The following is a 22,553-nucleotide window of genomic DNA, read 5'->3' as shown; positions in this document are numbered from 1 at the left end:
CATGAAGGCGGTTTAAGGGCCCAGTAAGCAAAGGGTTAATCAGGGCCACAGTGTATTGTCATAATCACAATCATAGCCTTAGGTCAGTGGTGGGCAACCTTTTTTTTCAACTGAGCCAAATCTCGCCAAAACCACGATTTAAAAATGTGGCTCTCAAAATAAATTTCAAACTGAAAATTCATCCCCCATATAGTAACTCATCCCCCATAGTAATTCATTCCCCATATAGTAATTCATCCCCCATAGTAATTCATCCCCCATAGTAATTCATCCCCCATATAGTAATTCATCCCCCATATAGTAATTCATCCCCCATATAGTAATTCATCCCCCATATAGTAATTCATCCCCCACATAGTAATTCATCCCCCATAGTAATTCATCCCCCATATAGTAATTCATCCCCCCTATAGTAATTCATCCCCCCTATAGTAATTCATCCCCCCTATAGTAATTCATTCCCCATATTGTGTCAATTCACTTACCTTTGCTCCGCGCGTTCCTTTCGCCGTGTTCCCGCGCCGTTCCGGTCTTCAGGGCAGACTGTGAGAGGAGAGGAGTTCGTCACGCTGCCCCGCCTACATCCTGACAGCCAATGTTTGCCACGCTCCGCGGGTCGGATTAAAAGGTCCGCCGGGCCGTAGTTTGCCCATTGCTGGGCTAGCTGCAGAGTCCTGATTTTGGGGCGGCCGCCCGAGAGGAGGGAGGGGAGTGGGCGCCCGGCACACAGAAGACCCTATTGCCTGTCACCTGGTGGGCAGTGTGCTCCGGAGCTGCAGCAAAGGTGAAAAAGAGCCGCGGGTTGCCGACACCCGTACTAAGAGATCTATCAATTTCTCATCCTTGCAAAGGACATTGCTGATCAGCAGGTCCCGGCTGTGAATCATTGGCTGGGACTTGCTGACAGACACCCACTGTGTGCAATCGCAGTGGGCACTAGCGGGGGGTGTTGGTGCATGCCCTGAAGTAGGCAGTGACATATCTGTACGTTGATTTGCCTACAGCGGGTGCCCATCCACAGTACATTAAGGCCGGCCGGTTAAATTGGCAAAATTGAGCTAGAGTTATTTAGTATTATTATTATTATTATTATTATTATTATACAGTATTTATAAAGCGCCAATAGTTCGCTCAGCGCTGTACATTACAAAGGGGGACAGAACATGTGATAGAACAATACCAATACAATGCAAAACATGAGGGGATCGAGGGCCCTGCTCTTTCCAGCTTACAATCTAGGAGGGAGGGGATAGTGGTACAGGAGGAGATAGCTGTGGGGGATGGAGTGGTAGGAAGAGTGGAGGAGGATGGCAAGTTAGCAGGGGGTGGGGTAGGCTTCCCTGAAGAGATGGGTTTTCAGGGTGCGCCTAAAGGAGAGGAGAGTAGGTGATAATCTGATGGGTTGGAGCAGGGAGTTCCAGAGGATGGGTGACACCCTGGAGAAGTCCTGGAGGCGGGCATGGGAGCAGGAGACCAGGGAACTAGAGAGAAGGAGGTCTTGTGAGGAGCGGAGTGTGCGTGTTGGGTGGTACTTGGATATTAGGTCAGTGATGTAGTTCGGGGCAGTATGGTGGATGGCTTTGTACGTCAGTGTTAGGATTTTGAATTTGATCCGTTGCGCAATCGGAAGCCAGTGGAGGGATTGGCAGAGGGGGGTGGCGGAAGTAGGCCCTCACCCCCTATTAAAAACACTACGCAAAATAAAAAAAAGCATTCGAGGTACATTCTCATGGGATTTGGGGTTTTCATCTTTTCCCGGATCCCATTACATTGGATTTTTTGTTGGTTTTTTTTTGTAGCGTGGTACCATGCATTTCAATACAAGGTCTGCTTTACGGCATAACAAAACCCCCTGAAAAATGTAATCCATTGTAGCTTACCAATCAGTGGACGTGGTGGCTGCAGTAGTTTTCTGGTGATCGGATAGTAACACACGTCCTGTCTTAGGATGGCTACATTCAATCCTCCACTGTATCTATGGAGGAGGAACATAGCCACGCTTGGAGAGCAGCGCTGTCAATCAGTGGAGAGGGTGGTGGTGGATGGACTAGTAGATTCAGATGGATGTTCCATAAGTGATCTAAGAATTTAAAGCACAACTCCAGCTAACACTTATTTCGGCAGTTACCAAAATAGTTTATTGACCCTATCAGGTCTCTGAAGCTACAAAGCTGTAAGCTCCTGGCTACAAAAGACACATTATGCTCACTTCTTCAGACTCTATCTTTGTTAAGAACTCCAGAACAAGAAGATGAAAATGAGCAGCTCATTAAAGTTAACATAACAAACCAGCTTTTGCTGCAATATTCACCTTTTGATCTGGAGATTTTACCATAGTTTTTTCTTCTGCTAGATGTCCTCACTCATGTAGCCGGTATTTAAGCTACAGGCCATCCTGGACTCGCATCAGTTGTGATTGGGCAGTGAACTGAGAAGCGGCACAGTGTTGAGCTCATCTCTCTGTCTCTCTGCTTGCTCCTCCTATCAGCATGTTCCTTGTAAGCACATGGACTAAATGGTTCCTTGTGTTACTTCTTCCTCTCCCAGTCTGAGCTCTGCTGTGCAGGTACTGAACAAGTGTGATACCAGATCAACTTTAGGTATTGCAGCAGTAATTAGTGTATTTTATACCTGCCCAGACATTTGGCATTAACCTTAAAGTGTTACTAAACCCACAACCGTAAAACCAGTCTGTATATGCAGTAAAGCATACTTGTTATAATCACTGTGGAACCTAAGGAGTTAGTCTTCCACATTGTGTAAAACGTCTGTTTGATCCTGTCTTCTCTGATCCTCCCCTTCTTCTACTGTCCCCAATCCATCTACCAATAGTACAGAGCTCTAGGAGTCACTCTGCACATGCTTAGTTTAGTGTGTATTGCTAGAGAGTTTTTTTTTATTCTTTGGGAGGGTTCATGTGATCAGCATAGGGCCAATCAGCACTGTCCAGACAGAGGGTCAGGGGTTATGCAACCTCATAAAACAATCAGGGTAGAATGAAAAACTCCCCCTACAAGCTTTAACCAGTGCTCAGCTGAACACTGATGGAAGTCACAAGAGTGATATATACTGCTGATGAGAAAAGGTATTTAGCAGTTTATATTTACTAAAACAATTGCATTTCCATGTTCTGTGTGCTGTGGGAGATCAAATATAATGAATGCAGGGTTCGGGGTTTAGTAATGCTTTAACTGAACCCCATAGTGAGCCTAATACTAACTGAATTCCCAAATCATTTCTTAACGTTTAATTTCTATTCTGCTGCTTGTTAGCCTCATCCTAGCCTCTGTACCAACAGTAAGCTGTCCTGTGCCAAAAGCATGCAGTGCCAAAATCCTGTTGCCAGAGGAAATTGCTCCTGCAAAAGCCAGGGCCCTATGTACTTCAGTCTGAAAATAGTAAGTAACAGGTTGGGTACAGTCTGCAAGACTGGGAACTGACTACGTGGCAGGGGCGGACTGACAACTGATAGGGCCCCTGTGTCCTTGCCCAAACTCAAAAAAAAGCCTATGAAAAAGGAACCAGGGGCATCTCATGGGGCCCCTTACTGACCCCGGGCCCTCGGGCAGTGCCCGAGTTTCCAAATGGTCAGTCCTCCCCTGATAGGTGTACGCAATCTGCAAGGCTTGGGACTGACTGAATGGGTGTAATGTACAAGACCAGGGACTGGCTGGATGGGTACCAACTGCAGAGCTGAAATCTAACAGAATGGGTGAAATCTGCAACATTAGGGACTGATGGGGTATATACAATCTACAGAGATGCAATCTGAAAGGGACTGGTATGGGTGCAATCAGCAAGGCTGGAAACTAACAAGATTTCTGCGATATGCAGAACTGGATGGGCCAGTAGCTCTGATAAGCCCTACATCTACATTGGTGGACCTGAAGCCATTGTATATCATTCGTCTCCTACCATGAACAGAAGTCCTTGAAGACCACCACACAAGGAAATGTTTGGAGACTTTCAATTCTGAAAAAGAAGAATGGCTTGACAGGGTGGCAGTTTAGTGCATCGGATGTACAGTTGAGTGTGGTGAACATTGAGGGAGCAGAAACATGGCAGGTCCTCCTTAGGACTCAATGAAGAATCATTGATCAAATAATTTCCCATCTGAAAAAGCTGAATGTCTAAAATTTACCGGTGACTTTGGTAGTGGAATTCACTGTATTACAAACATAGCGAATGTTACAGACTCCCTAATTTCCCATCTAACCATGCGTGGTGCATACCGCAACTTGACATGGCGAATGTGTGGGCCAATTTGGCCAACAAATATCCTTTTTAACTTTGGCAAGAAATCCATGAGGGTGAATGCATTTAGAATCAGGAGTGGTGGCAGAAAAAAGAGCAGCTGGTCTATCGAGTGTGCCCTATTTTTATATACTGTATATATATTTTTTTACTTTTTTGTTAATATTTATTTATAGTTTACGTATAGTTTTTTGGGGTCCAGGTTTAAAAGATTATGGGATATGTATCATTGTATATTTTTGTTTAATATTTTTTTACCCTTAATTAAGATTTTTTTTAAACTCAATGTTAGGAACAGAATTGTTTTGTATGAATTTTGATCATTTATGTATTATTTATTTTTTTACAGTTACTTATATAATAAAGTGCAATAAATTGATGGCACTACATTATATGATTTTATTCTTGTTGTGCAGTTGAAATATAGTTTATAGCTGCTGGTTAAATGTCAAGGGTTAACTACTTGGCACTCTGAGTAATAGATGTTTTTCCCCAAAGGGTGCTTGATGTGTCCGGTAAAAAATAAAAATTCACTCCAACCTGTTGCATCTCTGGATCAGCTGAGCCCAAGATAAACCCATGTGCGTGGAAGAGTGAGGAGGAGGTGGAAAAGCACTTTGCTATTGTCTAGTAACAGATGTGCGCCATGCCTCCCCCTCGCTACTGACACCAGGTGCAGCCTGTGCTACTCCTAATCCCAGTCACCAACGCTCATCTGTTTCCATTGTCTCTTAAGGAAATTAGCATTGCATTCTGACCTCCCCTATGGTTGCAGGTGACTGTCACAGCATCAGCTGTTGTCCTTGACTCCTGTGTATAACAGACATATGAGAAGGAGGGAGGGGAGGACTTCTTTTTTGTGTTTCAATTAGTCCTTCACTCAACAAAACCTTGCATTATTACACTTCACGCATAAGTAGGCTGTGAGGAGGTCATTTATCCTTGCAAACTTCTTTTCTGTAAGGTCACAAACTCTACAAGTTCCATTGTATGTCTCTTGAAATAACTCTACCAACTGTTTAAAAAAACAAATGTCTGTGCCCACTTTGTTAATTTTTCATCATGACGGAAAACGTATTTAATTGTGAAACTACAATGTGCAGGGTTTCTCAACCAGGGTTCCATAGAATCCTAGGGTTCCTCCAACAATTACTAGGGGTTCCTTGAGCAATGAGCATTTTCTGCCTCTCCATTGATCTTTTTAGCTATGTCTTTCCGATAACTAAAAATGTAAGAAGTATTCTTTCCAATGACCATCACACTACTGTATCATGAGTTGAAGATATAGCAACTTTTAGTAGGGGTTCCCTGAGACCAGAAAGCAATTTCAAGGGTTCCTCTGTGTTAAAAGGGTTGAGAAAGGTTGCCTTAGAGACTGTGGAGATAACCATGTATTTTTAGAAGATGAAGATAGGTTTTCCTTGTAAGGGTTACCACATTGAGCAGTTATAAGCAGATAAGTACTATGCGCAACTTAAGGAGTTGAAGATGAGAAAAAAATTATACATTTAAGATTGTACAGATTCTGCTACCTCCTATTTATTAAGGGATATGCATCTGTCAGTGCGTGAGAATGTGGCATTGCATACAAAATACTGTACGTTATGCTTTGGTGCCAACCTCAGTGCTTGGTCATATTCCAAAGTCACTTTTGTCCCCACTTACATATTGCCTATCCCTAACACTTATCTTGACCTTTAACCTTATTCTTTCTTTCTGGCATAACATTACCTATGCTTTAAAGTACCTCAAGCCAAGACTTTTTTTACTTTGAAAATATTGGGGGTGATGGGGGGTTAAACTGTGCCTTATTAGGGAGATTTCCCTTCGCCTCTTATCTTGTGACCTCAACATGAAGTGAGAGAATATCTTTCCAATGTGAGGGAAATCCCCTCTTACACAGTTGTCATGTTTAACAAATGGCCAAATTGGAAGATTCCCTATCTATTCTGTTGTGGTGGCAACTAAAAATGTTGTATTTACCATTACTTTCATTCCCAATGACCTAACGGGAGACGCCAACCTAACTGGAGACACCGACAGCACTAAAAACCTGACAATAGTTTCAACCTCTCAAAAATCTATCAAGATCTTAAAATTAACTTTAGATAGAGTGGGGAGGGGTTGGAACCTCTATAAGTTTTACTAATGTCTGTGGCTTGTTAGATTCTCTCCTACTTCTTGGCCCAGTGAGAGCGTTCATGAAGACAGGAAGTGAAGGAACTTCACACTTAAACCTCAAACCAAATTTTTTAAAATGCAACCATGAACTCCAAATCTCTGTACTTACCTTTGGTTGCTGCAACTTATATGTTAACAATCCACTCCTCAACCCTCTGATTCAAAACCCGACTATGTGTTGCTCCAAGAACTCTGAGCAAAGCCTGAGTCTACAGACCTGAAATATGGCATCCATTTCAGTGCCTTTAATTCTACTTTCACAGGATGTACAATAAAAGGCATTCATTCTGGTCTTGCATGTTGAGCACATCAGGTTCTGGGTGTCCTAGGACTTTCAGAAGGACCACAAAGGTACATGTTGGAAATTTCATGGTCTTATTTCATCCTATGCTGGGTATGGTAATTTAGATACATGACAGACTTAATTGGTACTGCATCATACAAAAAGCCAGAATTCTGCTGCAGATCCACATAAAAATTTTATTATTTTTAAATGCATATAACTCCATACATGGTTAAGATACCAACACGTTTCATCTGTTAAGGCAAGAATCATGAGCTGTGATTAATGACTTAATGGCCAAAATGCATTACCACCTTGGACATATATGGATTTATTTGCCTTTAAAAATAATAAAGGCAAAAAGGGATCTGCAATGGATTTTTGGTTTCTTTCATGTTGGATTTTGTTTTGTGGGTTAACAGCAGCCTTGCCATAGCACCAGTGTTCTGTGAGTGGATAAAGGTCATGAAGGGTTGAGCACACCTATTTTCTAGGCGAACCCCTATGACTACGTGCCATTGCACGAAACGCGTCTGGGAGCTACAGTGTTTGTGACATCGCGCCGCTGGCGCCGCGAGGGCTCTAGCGGCCATCTTGGACACCTGTTGATGGTCAGTGTTTTCTGTTTCCTTCTCCCTGTATGCTGCACATTCGCAATAAAACATCATCTGTTTATATGGATTTACACTATCTGGCCTCCTCTGTTTTTTGGGGCTCCTTGTGAGCTACTAACATCCACAGAGCGGCTGCATCTAATGTTATAGTGGATACCAGGCGTTGAGGGGCACCTGACCAGACCATTAAGGGATTTCCAGTGTTCTGAGATTATCATCTCTAAATGCGCATTGTGTTTGCGTATCTGGTGAGTGCGCAATCTTATCACCTTATACCACATCACCATAATATTCGATCAGATCACTGGATTTCGATGATCATCAAGATCTCCCATGCACCTTAATTGTGGACTTTCATTGGGGTTGCTGTGTCTGGCACTTTTCACTTTACTGGTCACCATTCAGTGACTTGTTTATTAGCACTTTGTCACTGGTTAGTTATGCTCATATATGACTTGTCTTATTTTGCACACTTATTTGTTATTATGTTACTGACACGTTTACACATTGTGTCATCACTCATATGGGTTTTTGTCATTTGATTTTAGCACTTGCTTTTTATTCTCTTATGCGGATATTTTAGCGCTACACCCTACTTTTTATGATCACACCTATTTTCTGTGTGTCCTGATTGGCAAGACTCAAGTTTTATTTTGGTGTCATACCATAACTAACCAGTAAAGACGAGGATTTAAGAATTGGACAGCAATCTTAAAGTAGATTAGTCCCAACTATTAAAAGACTTGTTTTTATGATCTTCCTCTTGAGCCTTGGTTGATAAATCTTTTGTTCAATTCTAGAGAAAAGTGGAATGCATAATGAAATAGTGGGATTTTCCCAAGGAAGCCTCTGAGCTGGATACTTATTGTTCAACTGCACGGCTTAACTCTTTAATTCCTTTACAAGTACTGATTCTACAGCGCATATTATCGCCCGTAGGACTGGCATATGGTGTGATGTTTAGCATTCAGAATGGGGGACCTGGGACTAGTGTTTAATTTCATTAGTATGTGGCAGGTGTGGCATGGAAGACATCCTAATTTTCCATTAAACTCCTGCTCCACATTTCATTATCTCCATATGATTTCAAAGATGGAAGTAAATACTGATTAATGTTGTGCCTAATGTTGCTAGTAGGTTAACTATTGAAAAAAAGAAGGCGGAAGTTTGGGCAACATGGATAGTCATTGAGACCATTTCATTCATAAGGTAAAGGGTCACTGGAGAGTCAATCAGAATAGAGGATGGATATCAGTATCTTCTATCCATAGTTGCAAACTATTACAGAATCCCCTTGTTTAATAGATTTCAATGATGGTAGTAAATATTGTATGTTAGTTATGCTTACAGCATTGTTTGTTGCTTACAGGATCCAGAAACCCATGTTGCTAGTAGATAAATTTTTGAGAAGAGAGACCTATAGGTTGAGTAACATGCATAGCTATTGAAACCATTTCATACATGAGGTGACGGGTCACTGATGAGTCAACCAGACTAGAGGATGGATATCTGTATCTTCTATTCATAGTCGAAAACTGTTGCTGATTCCCGTTTATTAATACCTGTTCATAAAATGTAACCTTCTGAAGATTATTTCAGATGTCGATTTAAAGTGAACCTCTCACAAACCTGAGAAATTTTAAGTATATAATGAAATTCATTAATTTTAGTATGCAATGAATAAAAGTATATAATGAAAAAATGAATGAGCAGAAATTGCCTTTTATTAACACTGCATTGGAAATTCAGTAAAGCCAGGAATTCAGGCAGTACTAATCTACACCATACCTCCTTCCCTTTCCTGGTGGCCTGGGAACATCAAGATATGCATGAAATTACATCTTCCTTTGTCTCTGGATATAGTTATTTTATTAAATTTGGTTTTCAATTAGTCGATTTTTAGAGCTAGGAAAGAAGGACATGTTTTACCACAAATTAGTTAAGGAAAGCACAAACCCTTCCACACCCCAGTTATATGAACTATTCAGTATTAAAATCCCCCCAAAAATCTGTTACATCTGCTGGTACTTTATTAAACACTTTAGCATTTGAAAATAACTAGTGTGAATATTAGGTGAATATGATCATTTGGTTTTAGATATGTTTTATAATACAGCACTTTTTAACGTTAAGTACTACTTTGATTTTTAAATTTGTATACATTAAACTATAAAGTACAGAAGGATGGTAAGCGAGCGCTATCTGAAACTTCCAAAAATGGCTGCTAGAACACCAAAAAAGGCAACCAAATCCAACCTTCCAAACACTATACATACAAAAGGGCGCAGTGCTAAATGTACATAAAGAACTGAGCATAATAGTACTAAAACAGCATAATAAGTAGACCTAAAACTATCAAATAATCAATGATATAGAATCAAGTGCAGAGTCATAAATCACCCTACGGTGAAAAAGGTGAATGGAATGTCCCAAGATATTGGAAAAAAGCCCACGTGGGGATCCGATAGATCCTAATGAGTGCGTGGGGAGTAAATCCAGTGTAACAAACAATGAGTGTAGAATAAATGAAATGTGCACTCACCAGAAATGCGTCAAAAATGCGCATGTGAGATTAGCCTGTCTCACCAGGTAAGGTAATGGTCACTGCTGCCAGGATAGGGTCAGGATCTCACACCATCCGGTCTTGTCTAGAGTGGGGTACTCCGGGGACCTTACTGCGTATCACTGTCTGGGATCCCTTATAACAGGTTCTGCAGGTGGAGGCTCTCGGTAAAGAGAGCCCAATAAGGGACACCACATAGCGTGATACCGTAGATACTAGTTTATTGCTTCAAGGTGTAACAAATAGAAGAAAAATGATGAAAATAGAAACTGACCATGTAAAACTCATGATGGCCACCAGCGGTGGTCAGACGTCCAGAAACTGTAGCCCCCCTGACGGGTTTCTTCCTACAAAGTATTGTATTCTTCCTGTCTTGTTACAGGTGGCGGAAGGGGAGGTCAATGTCCTGGCAGTAATTGACTCTGGTGTATGAAGCTGCTTATGAACCTGTCATTGGCTAAGAAATTGCATATTCCCCTCAACACTATGAAGCAAAGAATGGAGGTACATCTGGCTGATGGTTCTATGCCTAGTTCAAGCCCCGTTACACAAGATACTATAACAATTTTCACCTTGACAGACTTGGGCCATCAGGAATTCATCTGCTTTGATGTATTTTGTTCACCCATGTTTCCAGTCATCTTGGGCCTCCCATGGCTATGAGCCCATAATCCACAGATTGATTTGGCCAAGAGGGAAATTTCCTTCACGCCCATTTACTGTCTTCAGCACTGCTTCTCTCCTGAATCCAGAAACTACACAAGTTGTTTGACCGTGCAGCCTGTACCCAGTGCCAACCAGAATGTTCCACCCACATATTATGAGTTTCTATACCTTTTTGACAAGAAAAAGGCTGATATCCTTCCACCCCATCGATCTTATCATTGCCCCATCAAATTACTCCCCAGGACTGAAATCCCATTCGGACGCATCTTCCCTCTTTCAGAGAAAGAACTTGAAGCTTTAAGGCAATATGGAGTCCCTGGAAAAGGGATTTATTCATCCTTCCTCTTCCCCTGCTGGTGCTGGCATCTTCTTTGTTGAGAAAAAAGATCACACCCAATATCCACTCCCTCTCATTCCGAAATTCTTCCAGAGGTTCCGAACAGCTCAGATCTTTACGATGTTGGATCTGGGGGGGGGGGGCATACCATCCCCAAAGAAGTGGTCAAAAGGAAATAAACAATCAAAATCTGGAGCAGTACCTCCAATGTTTCTGTACCTTTTCTCAGGACAACTGGATGTCCCTTTTTCCCTGTGCCGAGTTTGCTTACAATAATTCTGTACACGCTGCTACCAAATTATGGATTTCACCCCAGCTTTTTGCCAAATGTCATTCCTGATGCACCAGTTCCTGCAGTCCAGAACAGGCTGAATTTCATTCAAACACTCAGGTGCTCCAAGGTGCCATACAGAAGGCACAGGAAGACTACAAGAAGTATTATGACAAAAAGAGGAGAGGAAATCCTGTTCTGAAAGCCAGGGATAAGGTATGGTTCTCTTCAGCAAACCCAAAACTTTCTTGTCCCTCTCGAAAATTGGGGCCAAAATGAATTGGTCCATTTGAAATCAAGAGAGAAGTGAATCCTGGGGCATTCGAGCTAGCACTGCCGAGTTCTTATAAAATTCACCCAGTTTTTTATGTGTCCTTGCTGAAACCAGCTGTATCCAGTTCTTTTTCCTGGCAGGGAAGAGCCTCCTCCTGCTCCAGTTTTGGTTGGAGAAGAAATAGAATTTGCAGTGGAATCCATTCTGGACTGTTGGAAAAGGGGAAGGCAAGTACAGTACCTTATTAAGTGGAAGGGGTATTCATCAGAAGAAAATTCCTGGGAACCTACAAGCAATGTGCATGTCCTTAAGCTCTTGCAAATATTCTTTCACAGATTCCAAGAAAAACAAGCCCGTATAGGCATCCAGAAGCTGCCAAGTTCTGCCTGCCATATCTGGGGAACATATACCTGCTGCCAAGTTCTGCCTGCCATGTCTGGGGAACATCAGCTCTGCAGCTCTTCATCCCAGCTCTTCAGGCTCCAGACAGCTCGCAACCCATGCTTCTCTGGGCCGAGCATCCCCTGTTCCTACCTTCAGGGGAATTCTGCACTCAGCCACAAGGGAAGCCCTCTCAGCACTTTGGCTTCTCACCAGCTACATAACACCCAATATGACAGTCCCAATGACGGACTGCTGCAGTGGCAGGACTCTTCTGCGTACTTGCTTCCGCCTCTCACTTCCCATGCTAAGCATCTTGTCATCTTATTGTGAGTGGCAGGAATTCTCGAAGTGGTGCTCCCTTCCCTCCTGTTCACATGATACCACAGAACCCAGGGCAGCTGCCCCTCCTGCTCTCCCCTTGTGCTGGCTCTGCAACTGAGGAGGGGCATATAGTTTCCCTCTCAGAATCACTCAGTAGGTGTACTAGGCATCATTGCACCCCTCTCCTCCCACAATCAAAAACACCACCAATTTTTTTTTGTTTATTGCTCTTTCTCCTATTTTCTGACCATCCCTCCTGCCAGACACAATTCTTGCCTAGGTTAGAATGTCATCTTTTCTGCCCTGTAGCCTCCTGGATGATGCATGTAACATATCCCAGGATGCTTCAGGTTCCGTACAGGCAGCCAGAGGAGGGCTGACGTGGCAGCCTGTCATCAGAGACAGTCAGCTCTCAATGTCATCAGAAATAAAGATGGCGGTGTGGGACCCAATGTGTGACAGCAGTGTGGTAGATCATAGCAGGACAACACTGGATTTGCTGGGTGGGTGAGTATGTGAATTGTGTATAACTCAAAAAAGGGTAAAAGGAGATCAAACACGTGAGGGAGTTCCTCTTTAAGCATACTTCTTCAACAACAAACTGTCTTGACAATATTTTAAATTGCCAACAAGTATCCTAGAAACTTCTGACTTTTAGGTCTTGTTGCATTAACAATCTTTATATGCAGCTCTTTTTTTGTGTCCAGTAAATGTATATCTGGCAATTGCAGCTTTTTATGACAATCTGGATGCGTTGATCCTGGGCACTATTTTCATTTTGGCACTGTAAAGGTTAATATCAGAGGAAAACCTCAGCTTGGCAGAAACGGGAAACAGATGGAAAGTGGTTTTACCACAGCGCTCAGGGAAAAACACAGAGAGGATTCTGGAAAGCTCACAGTCAGGGAATTTTAGTTCAAGATTTCAAGTCCTTTTTTTCATGGGGCATTATTTGTTTGTGTACTGAATATTTCTCTGTGACCCTAAGCCCTATTAACTGAGGCCTACGCAGAATGTTTGACAGCCTATAGCAACCAAATTTCAGCCTGTTCTGTGGTCAGATCCATTCCAAAATGGATTCTTCTTCTCTACAGATTTTGATATTTTTTTAAAATTTTGAGTGATCTTTTTGTATAGGCTTTCATCAAGTAAAAACTCTGTTTCTGGAAATTCTATAATTAAAATATGCTTGGTAAAGTGGCTAAATACAGAATATACTGAAGTCTGTGGATGGGCCATTATTTGGCCAAGAAAATTGGAAGAACTATTAGAAACATCCAAAGTTTGAATAATGTGCTTTGACATGGTTAGGTTGACCTAGGTTAATCCAATCCTTGTTTGAAAAGCATTATTCCTGATGACTGTGTTGGTAAAGTAGTCAAAACAATACAGGATAAAGCTTTATGAACAGAACGGTTTTTGGTAAAATAATGTGGACCTTACCTATGAATGTCAGCCAATGTTGGCAGTGCCCTCATTTTTGGGAGCAAGAGATAACCACTAGGATATGGGTGGAAGAAGAAGTGTATTTAAACTTCTTACCACTAATCCTACTGTCTTGTGCTTAGCCTTCTACCCCAGCGATTGGATGAGTGCCATCCCAACAGCTCTGCCACCTGAGGCTATGACCTATGTTGTCTATGGAGGCATCCAGGTCTGGGTACAAGATGTAGGAATCTGGTCCTCATAGAAACCTCAACTGTCATCCACACAATATGGCTGTAACATGATATCAATCAGATATATCTCATTGATGTGGATAGCCAACTCTCCGTTGCAGATCTGGTTGTCTGTAGCCAATTTAGAAGGCTTGTGTGACTTGAGCTACTTGTGTGTAGGCAGGTCAAGCTGCAAAAGATATTGAATGTGTATAGCAGCCTTTCTCAACCTTTTCAACATGGAGGAACCCTTGTAATAACTTTTGGGTCTCAGGAAACTTCTGCTAAAACCTACTATACCTACAGCTCATGATATGTAGTGTGATGGTCAGTGGGAGGAATTTTTCTTACACTTCTGGCCATTAGGAGGGATTCCCCCCCTTTCAGATAGCTAAAAAGATCAGTGGTGTCAGTGGGAACTTATCTGGGCAGAACTTGCTTATTGCTCAGGGAACACCTAGTAACCTCTGGAGGAACCCTGGTCTATAGCAATAAATTACTCATACAGTATATTTGTTTAAATGGGTACCGGGACAGGTTCATAAAGTGCCCAGGGCCAGGATGCAGAGCCTCTACCCCCCTTCTAATATATGCCATAGAATGAGTGTACCACCTTGTGCCCATTCTTTGGCCCCTTGCTCCACTCCAACATCCCATGGTTGGCATGGAGTGCGCAATGCCTCTGTGCGGCTAATCACTTCTTTCTTGTGGCCAGAAGGCAGTTGCACATGCACAGTATGTTTTTGGTTTAGCTCTGGGCAGATGGGGTGGAGATTATGTATATTGGAGGATGGTGTGAGAGCAATAGCTGTCAGTACAGATATGAACAGTGGCCCCTGGTTGCTAACCACTGATCTGTAGCTTGCATGTAGTGAGGCGGCACCCTGCGCCCTGGGTGGTTTTCCCTCCTGCCCACCCCTTGTCCCGGCCCTGGTTTAAAGTACATCATTAAAAAGAAGGAAATGGTAAATGCTGGTCTTGGCACAGTAAAAGTAGACCATTAAAGCTGATTTCCACCCTTCCCTTCAGTCTTGCCCAGTTGTACAGGCTTCCCTGTTGTACTAAATTTGCTTACTCTGATTTCACTGCACACTCTGAGCTTCTCACAATGTAAAGGTTTTATTTAATCATTTCATTATGTCAATGGTGGGGGGAAGGAGGAACCAGGAAAGGCAAAATGTACAATAATCTTTAGCTTTAATAGAGTGTGTATCTAGCAGTCTCTGTATTCATACTGTTCCCTCTCTGTCACATTGTAGTTCCTGGAGACAAGAGGGTGCCAGCAATGCCCGGGTCCCCCATGGAAGTGAAGATTCATTCAAGATCCTCACCTCCCACCATGGCACCTCTGCCACCAGTGAATCCATCTGGCCCAAGGCCTGTATCGTTTCCACCCACCTCACGTACGTATATTGCACTTTGTATACTTTTTTTTTTTTTTTTTTGCTGCATTTATATACTTTCATTTATAGACTATGTTGCACCATCCACATCTCTCCCTGTCCTAACCCTAAATGACATCAAAATATCAAGTCTAGTTGGGTACATACACTCTTTGGATCGGTTTGAGTAGCTGTGGGAACAAATTAGAGCACCTGGGAGAATCACACATGAACACCACACAAGATAGCACTTCAAATAAGAATTGAACCTAAGACCCCAGTGCTGCAAATCAACTGAGCTTACCTCTAAGCCTGGAGTCTCAAAACATTTCCTTAAAGTATTACTAAACCCCGGACCCTGCATTCACTATATCCGGTCTCCCTCAGTACACAGGACATGGAGATACAATTATTTTATATTTCAATGTTTTTAATAAAGGTTGTCGAATATACAAATCATTTGTTGCACATATGTTGCAGGTACAAATTGAACATAAAACATATAGTGGGTGGCACAGTGGCTTAGTGGTTAGCACATCTGCCTTGCAGTAAATGGGTCATGGGTTTGATTCCTGACCAATGGCGCCTCCTGCATGGAGTTTGCATGTTCTCCCTGTGCTTGCGTGGGTTTCCTCTGGGTACTCCTGTTTCCTCCCACACTCCAAAGACATGCTGCTAGATTAATTGGATCCTGTCTAAATTGGCCCTAGTATGTGTATGTATGAATGTGAGTTAGAGACCTTAGATTGTACAACCCTTGAGGGTTAGGGACTGTACAATATATATATATATATATATATATATATATATATATATATATATATATATATATATATATATATATATATGTAAAGTGCTGTGTAAATGGATGGTGCTATATAAGTACCTAAAATAAATAAATAATAGAAAAACATACAGTAAATGAACATGTCCCACTTATAGGAAAAGTGGTGCAATATACAAATATTGACAACAATTTTGTGATTGGAGAATGTGAACAGGTTGAACAACACATTAGCACATGTCTGAAATCCACTGAAACCATCAAAACCTAACAGAGCTACAGTATATGACGAACGAAACAAAGCAGTATGATGCTTCCATTCCAAAAGGAGAGAAAGAAAGGAAAAAAGAGAAAAGTGAATGAGAGGGGAGGGTGTCCAAGTTGCCAAAATACAATTATTTTGGTAACTATAAACTGCTAAATACCTTTTCTCATCAGCAGTATATAGCAGTCTTGTGACTTCTATCAGTGTTCAGCTGAGCACTGGTTAAAGCTTGTAGGAGGAGCTTTCATTCCGCTCTGACTGTCCTGTGAGGCTGCATAACTCCTGACCCTCTGGACAGCGCTGATTAGCCCTGTACCGATCACATGCACCCTTCCGAAGAAAAAAAAGCTCTTTAGCCATACCACTAAACTGAGCATGTGCAGAGTGACTCCTAAAGCTCTTTACTATCAGTAGATGGATTTGAGACAGTAGAATAAGGGGAGGATCAGAGAAGATCAAACAGCCTTTTTACACAATGTGGAGGATTAACCCCTAAGGTTCCACAGTGAGTATAATGTGCTTCCTTTACTGCATATACAGACTGATGTTTCTGTTGTGGGTTTAGTAACACTTTAAGGGCAGCATTGAAAGATTTACAAATACTCGGACCGAAAAAAAAAATGTTTTTTTTAATAAATATATGATTCCCCTTTACATTTGGGTCTCCATCAGAGTCCACCCCTTACATCAGGATTTGTTTTTGGGTTTATTACCACTTTAACCACTTGCCGCCCTGCCACTGTAGAAATACGGTGGCAGGGCGGCACGGGCAGGCAAAACCACGTTTTAAAATGTGTGTTTTGTAAACAGATAGGGGGCGTGCGCGAGGCGCGTCGCCGCCCTATCTATCCCGCCGATCACCGCCGCGGATGTCAGTTGCCGGGTCACAGCCGGTCCTTACCGGCTGTTTCCCGGCGATCGGCGGCAAACAGTGACAGAGAGCACAGCTGCAGTAGCTGTGCTGTCTGTCACTTCCCTGACAGCTCAAGGACGAGCTGATCGAGAAAGAGTTTCTCTCTCTCGATCAGCCTTGTCCCGTCCAGTACACACCCCCGCCCCCTAGTAAAACACTCCCCCTCACACAGATAACTCTTCCCTGCAAAATAAAGTTAACCCCTTCCTCCCCAGTGCCATTAGTACAGTGTCAGTGTTTTTCTTTTGCACTGATCACTGTATTAGTGTTTTTGGGGATGTCAGTGACCCCAAGTCAGTACCCCCCAATGTCAGAATGTCCGCCGCAGTCCCGCCATAAGTCGCTGGTCGCTGCCATAAGTCACTGATCGCCGCCATAATTCGCTGATCGCCGCCATTATTAGAATAAAAAATTTTTTAAAAATCCCTGTATCTTTCCCGCCATTTGTAAACGCTATAACTTTCACGTAAACCAATTAATTTACACGTATTGGTTTTTTTTTAGCAGAGACATGTCGCAGAATGCATTTTGGCAGAAATTTATGACTAAATTTGATTTTTGCATTTTTTTTACTGGACATGTTTTATAGCAAAAAGTCCAAAATATTGTTTTTTTCCCTCAAAATTGTCAGCTTTTTTTTTTATAGCGCAAAAAATAAAAACCGCACAGGCGATCAAATACCACCGAAAGAAAGCTCAATTTGTGGGGAAAAAAAGGATGTAAATTCCATTTATGTGCCATATTGCATGACCGCGCAATTGTCCGTTAAACTAGCACAGCGCTGTATAGCAGAAAAATGGCGTAAATTGCAGTATCTATACCATAGTTTGTAGACGCTATAACTTCCACACAAAGCAAACAATATACATAATGGGATTTTTTTTACCAAAAACATATAGCAGAATACATTTTGGCCTAACTTTATAACCAACTTTGAGTTTGATATATTTTATATAGCTGAAAGTAAAAAATATTGTTTTTCTTCAAAATGTTTGGCCTTTTTTTGTTTATAGCGTGAAAAATAAAAAGCACACAGATGATCAAATACCACCAAAAGAAAGCTCTATTTGTGTAAAAAAAAGGACGTAAATTTTGTTTGGATGCAGCATTGCATGACTGCGCAATTATCAGTTGAATTAGTGCAGCGCCGAGTAGCAAAAAGAGGCGTGGTCATTAAGGGGGGTAAATCCTCTGGAGCTGAAGTGGTTAAGGACTTGTAAATGTAAAAGACAAATAATTTAAAAAGTATCCAGAATGTTTATGGCTTCCCTTGTAAAGGCTAAGTACTGCCAAAACCATTGCAAAGCTGCAAGGGGATGTTTGTGAGTTGGGATGTACTGGGTACTGCCCCCAGTCATCTTCAGCTGCTGATCAGTGTATTGTGACAGTGGCAAGTCCCGCTGTCAGAGTACAATGTCCTCAGGGGCAGACTGACCATTCAAGCACTAGGGCACTGCCCGAGGGCCCAGGGTCAGTAGGGGGCCCCATGAGATGCCCCTGGTACCTTTTATTGGCTTTTTCATAGGCTTTTTTGGGTATGGGCAAGGACACAGGGGCCCCGTGATCCCCTATTGCCCGGTGGCCCCAAGAGTTGTTAGTCCGCCCCTGAATGTCCTGGCTAGTGGAGGCATTCCTTCATTCACCTTCTTTATGTGGAAGGAGGAATGTAAAAACAACAAAATGAATAGTCTGTGCCAAGCCTCACTCTCCTGCTGTATTATTGTTGCCCCTGTTATGACTATACCTGGGGTATGTGACCCCCCCCCCCCCGTAAATAACGACTGCATATAAAAGCCAGAGCGTAGAAGTTCCCTACACGTGTCCTCAGTAGCTGTAACTAGCAGATGGTTTATTTCATTTTCTGCTGTCCGCCTAAAGCATAAAAATCGGTTTTGTGTGGACTTGGCTTTTAGGAGACATTGAACACCTACTCCACGATTGTGAAAACACCCCGAGTACGCACTGTTTTATTTGGCTTTTTGTTTGCTTGCGTTCTGTGGATGATTCAACGTTAACCTTACCGTATCATGACTCATGAATGGAGACATTTTAAAATCATAAACTTCCCAATTTTACTAGCTTGGTTGGTGCTTTTTGGTTGGTATTTTTTTTAACCCAGAAAGACCAGAGACTTTTATAAGAAACCTGTGATGAAGGGAATATGTGGGCTGCTACTGCCAAAATCTTCCGAAAAATAATAGTAGCTTGGCTGTTAGAATGATCCTCAGATTTCAGTACTTTTTGGTGTTTTTTCGGCCAAGAAGGCAGAAGGTACATATCTGAAACCTTGTTCTGGGTGCTGATCCCGCTTACTTGTTCAGGATCAGTGACTTAGAGAAAATGACCAAGAGTTATTTCTAATAGCAATTGGGCAGCACAGTGGCTAAATGGTTAGCACTTCTGCCTGGCAGTACTAAGATTGTTGGTTTGAATCCCAGCCAAGGCACCACCTGCCTGGAGTTTGCATGTTCTCCCTGTGCCTGCGTGGGTTTTCTCCGGGTACTCCAGTTTCCTCCCACTCTCCAAAGACATGCTGGTAGGTGAATTGATTCCTGTCTAAATTGGTCCTAGTATGTGTATGTATGGATGTAAGTTAGGGACCTCAGATTGTACACCCCTTGAGGGTTAGGGACTGATGTGAATGTACAATATATACAAATTGATGGCGCTATATAAGTACCTGTAATAAATAAATAATAGATGCCAACATCCCTAGAATTTATAGCTGTACCAAAAAGAACCTCAGCCATTGGGACTTTAACCGTTTCCCGTCCGCCCCATAGTAGAAATACTGCTACAGGGCAGCACAATTGTGCAAAATCACGTATATATATGTGAATTTGCATTTCTGGGTAGGGGGTGCACACATGCCCTAAGCGCACCGCTGCTGTCAATCACTGGGTCCCGGCTGGTGAATGCTCGCTGGCGCCCGGTGATTGCCGAGCATCTCTGGCAGGGGGGAGAACTGTTTTTAAGCAAAATCGTTTTCCTCCCTGTCAGCTCGTGCACACTGCTTTGAATGGCTGTGCACAGCCCAAAGTAAAACAGCACACAGTTAACCCTTTGATTGCTCCAGATGTTAACCCCTTCCTGCCCAGTGCAATTAGTAAAGTGTCAGTGCATTTTATTAACACTGATCACTGTATTGGTGTCACTGGAGAATGAAAACTCCTACAAGCTTTACCCAGTGCTGAGCTGGACACTGATAGAAGTCAAAAGACTGCTCTAACTGCTGATGAGAAAAGGCATTTAGCAGTTTATATCTACTAAAATAATTGCATTTCCATGTTGTGTGTACTGTGGGAGACCAGATATAGTGAATGCCGGGTCCTGGGCTTAGTAACACTTTATTGACAGGCTGACACTGCCGCAGCTGTTTGCACATGAGCTGTTGGATGGGTGCTCCTGGATGCAAACTGTCTGCGTCAACGGGAGCTTCCTGTCAGTGGCTGATCCAGGAACACCTGAGACCCAACTTAGAAATACACTGAACTAAGCAGCATATAATCCTTATTGGCCATGTGCATGAGTCCTAACATACACAAGTGAATGAGTCAGTGCAATGGCTCTTCCCTTCCTCCTCCATCTCTGAGCTTATTTTTCACTCAGAAAGAGAGATACAGAAAGAAATCGGCTTCTGTTGTGCTATGTCTTTAAAAAAACGAGTATCAGGGCTGGGCTCCTGTTACTTAACCACTTCATGTCCGGACACTTTTACCCCCTTCCTGTCCAGGCTGATTTTCAACCTTTAGTGCTATCACACTTTGAATGACAATTGCGCGGTCATGAAACACTGTACCCATATGAATTTTTTAGCATTTTTTTGAGACATATAAAGCTTTATTTTGGTGGTATTTATTAACCACTGGGATTTTTTTTATTTTTTTTGCTATGTAAATGAAAAAGTCCAAAAATTTTGAAAAAAAGTGATTTTCTTATACAATTTTGCAAATAAATAATATTTCATCATAAAGCTTGGCCAAAATTTATTCTGTTATCTTTTTGGTAATAAAAAAATAACCCAAATTAGTTTATAACCAAAATTTATAATTTTTTAACTTTTTTTTTACATTTTTATTTTATTTATTTATAATATTTGTTTTGTTTAGTTTTTTTTACATACTGTCACCCTAGCAGTACAGTGTCACCATAGTGACATTGTACTACTTGTGGGGGGTGATGAAGATTTTTTTTTTTTTTTCCACTGATTGCTTTTACACCCATAAAGGCTATAAAAGCAATCATTTCTCCTTCTCTCTGGTTGCATTCTTGCAGCCATTGAGAACTACTGTGTGAGCTGTGATTGCTCACAGCTTGTCACATGGTACAAGACTGTTGTGAATAGCCTTGTACCATGTGACCTCTGTGATCATTCACAGATTTCACACGTAGTAAGCAATGATGTCAGAAGTGATCACACGATCGGGACCTCACACAGAGGTCCTGTACGACGATCGGTGTTTCACTGTGTCCGGAGGACACAGCGGGCACTGGATCGCAGTGCTGTGCACTCCCAGGGAGCGCACACAAGCAAGTGGCGGGGAGGCCATTTATAAACGGCCACCTGATCCTGCACTGCCACCGTCTGGCCGTTTATATACAATGGCCGGACGAGAGGTGGATAACGGGCAGCTCTTTTCTTTCAGTGCTCAGAAACTGCTCAGCTGTTGGTTAATTACCAGCCACACGTTGTCTCTACAGTGACTCACCTGGATACCATCACCTGCCTCATTAGTCCAGCCTACAGCCAGCCCTTTTTGCTATTTTAGCAGCTTAGCTCATTTCCTCCTTATCATTGTGTGGTCTATGATCTCCACTGTGTTCCTGTGTACAACTCGGTCTGGCTGACTTCTCTTCCGATTCCTGTTTACTGATTTTTGGCTCCTGACTACACTGATTTCTGGTTTCCTGACTCTGGTTCATCTGATTTCCCGCTCTGGCATCCAAATCCTGGCTTCTGTTTTGACTACATTCCTGATCTAGGTTATATTTGCTATTTCATTAAAGGTGTGATTTTAACTGCACTTTCTGTATCTGCCTGGTTCATGGTTCCTGACACCCATGACCTTTGAATCCTATGTCTTGGGTGTTTTAAGTTTTTATTTATAAAATAAAATGTTATAATAGTGAAAAATATATAAAAACAGTTTACAAATGTATTAGTTTTTATAAAGTGGCAGAAAACTCTTTTAACTTAGAGTATATGTAAAACTCAACCATGAACCTCTCTTTTGCTCTATTTTGGTTTCTTACAAGTGCCATTGAAAGTGTTTTGTTATATATGTTTGATAAAGGAAAAAAATATTATATTGAGCCTGCCAGAAATCTTGTGAGCAGGGGCGGACTGACCATTTGGAAACTCGGGCACTGCCCGAGGGCCCGGGGTCAGTAGGGGGCCCCATG

General features: G+C 42.2%; 1 protein-coding gene across 4 annotated transcripts in view; it reads left to right on the top strand.

Moving 5' to 3' along the window:
• The window catches only part of CBFA2T2 (CBFA2/RUNX1 partner transcriptional co-repressor 2), a 93,380-nt gene that overhangs the window by 52,462 nt on the left and 18,365 nt on the right, over window positions 1-22,553 (top strand). For 3 of the 4 annotated variants that reach the window (XM_089673235.1, XM_089673232.1, XM_089673233.1), the window contains exon 2: window positions 15,066-15,209. In XM_089673235.1, coding sequence (XP_089529361.1) covers window positions 15,066-15,209 — 144 coding nt within the window. Of the gene's footprint in view, window positions 1-10,277; window positions 10,400-15,065; window positions 15,210-22,553 lie in introns of those variants that run through there. The other variant, XM_089673234.1, reaches the window with a different exon arrangement.

Source organism: Staurois parvus, unplaced genomic scaffold, assembly GCF_062004578.1.
Source record: "Staurois parvus isolate SC_StPar_1 unplaced genomic scaffold, SC_StPar_1.0 ptg000137l, whole genome shotgun sequence".
In the NCBI taxonomy this organism is placed as follows: Eukaryota; Metazoa; Chordata; class Amphibia; order Anura; family Ranidae; genus Staurois; species Staurois parvus.
Note: the sequence above shows the minus strand (reverse complement) of the source record. Positions and strands in the feature narration are given on the sequence as shown.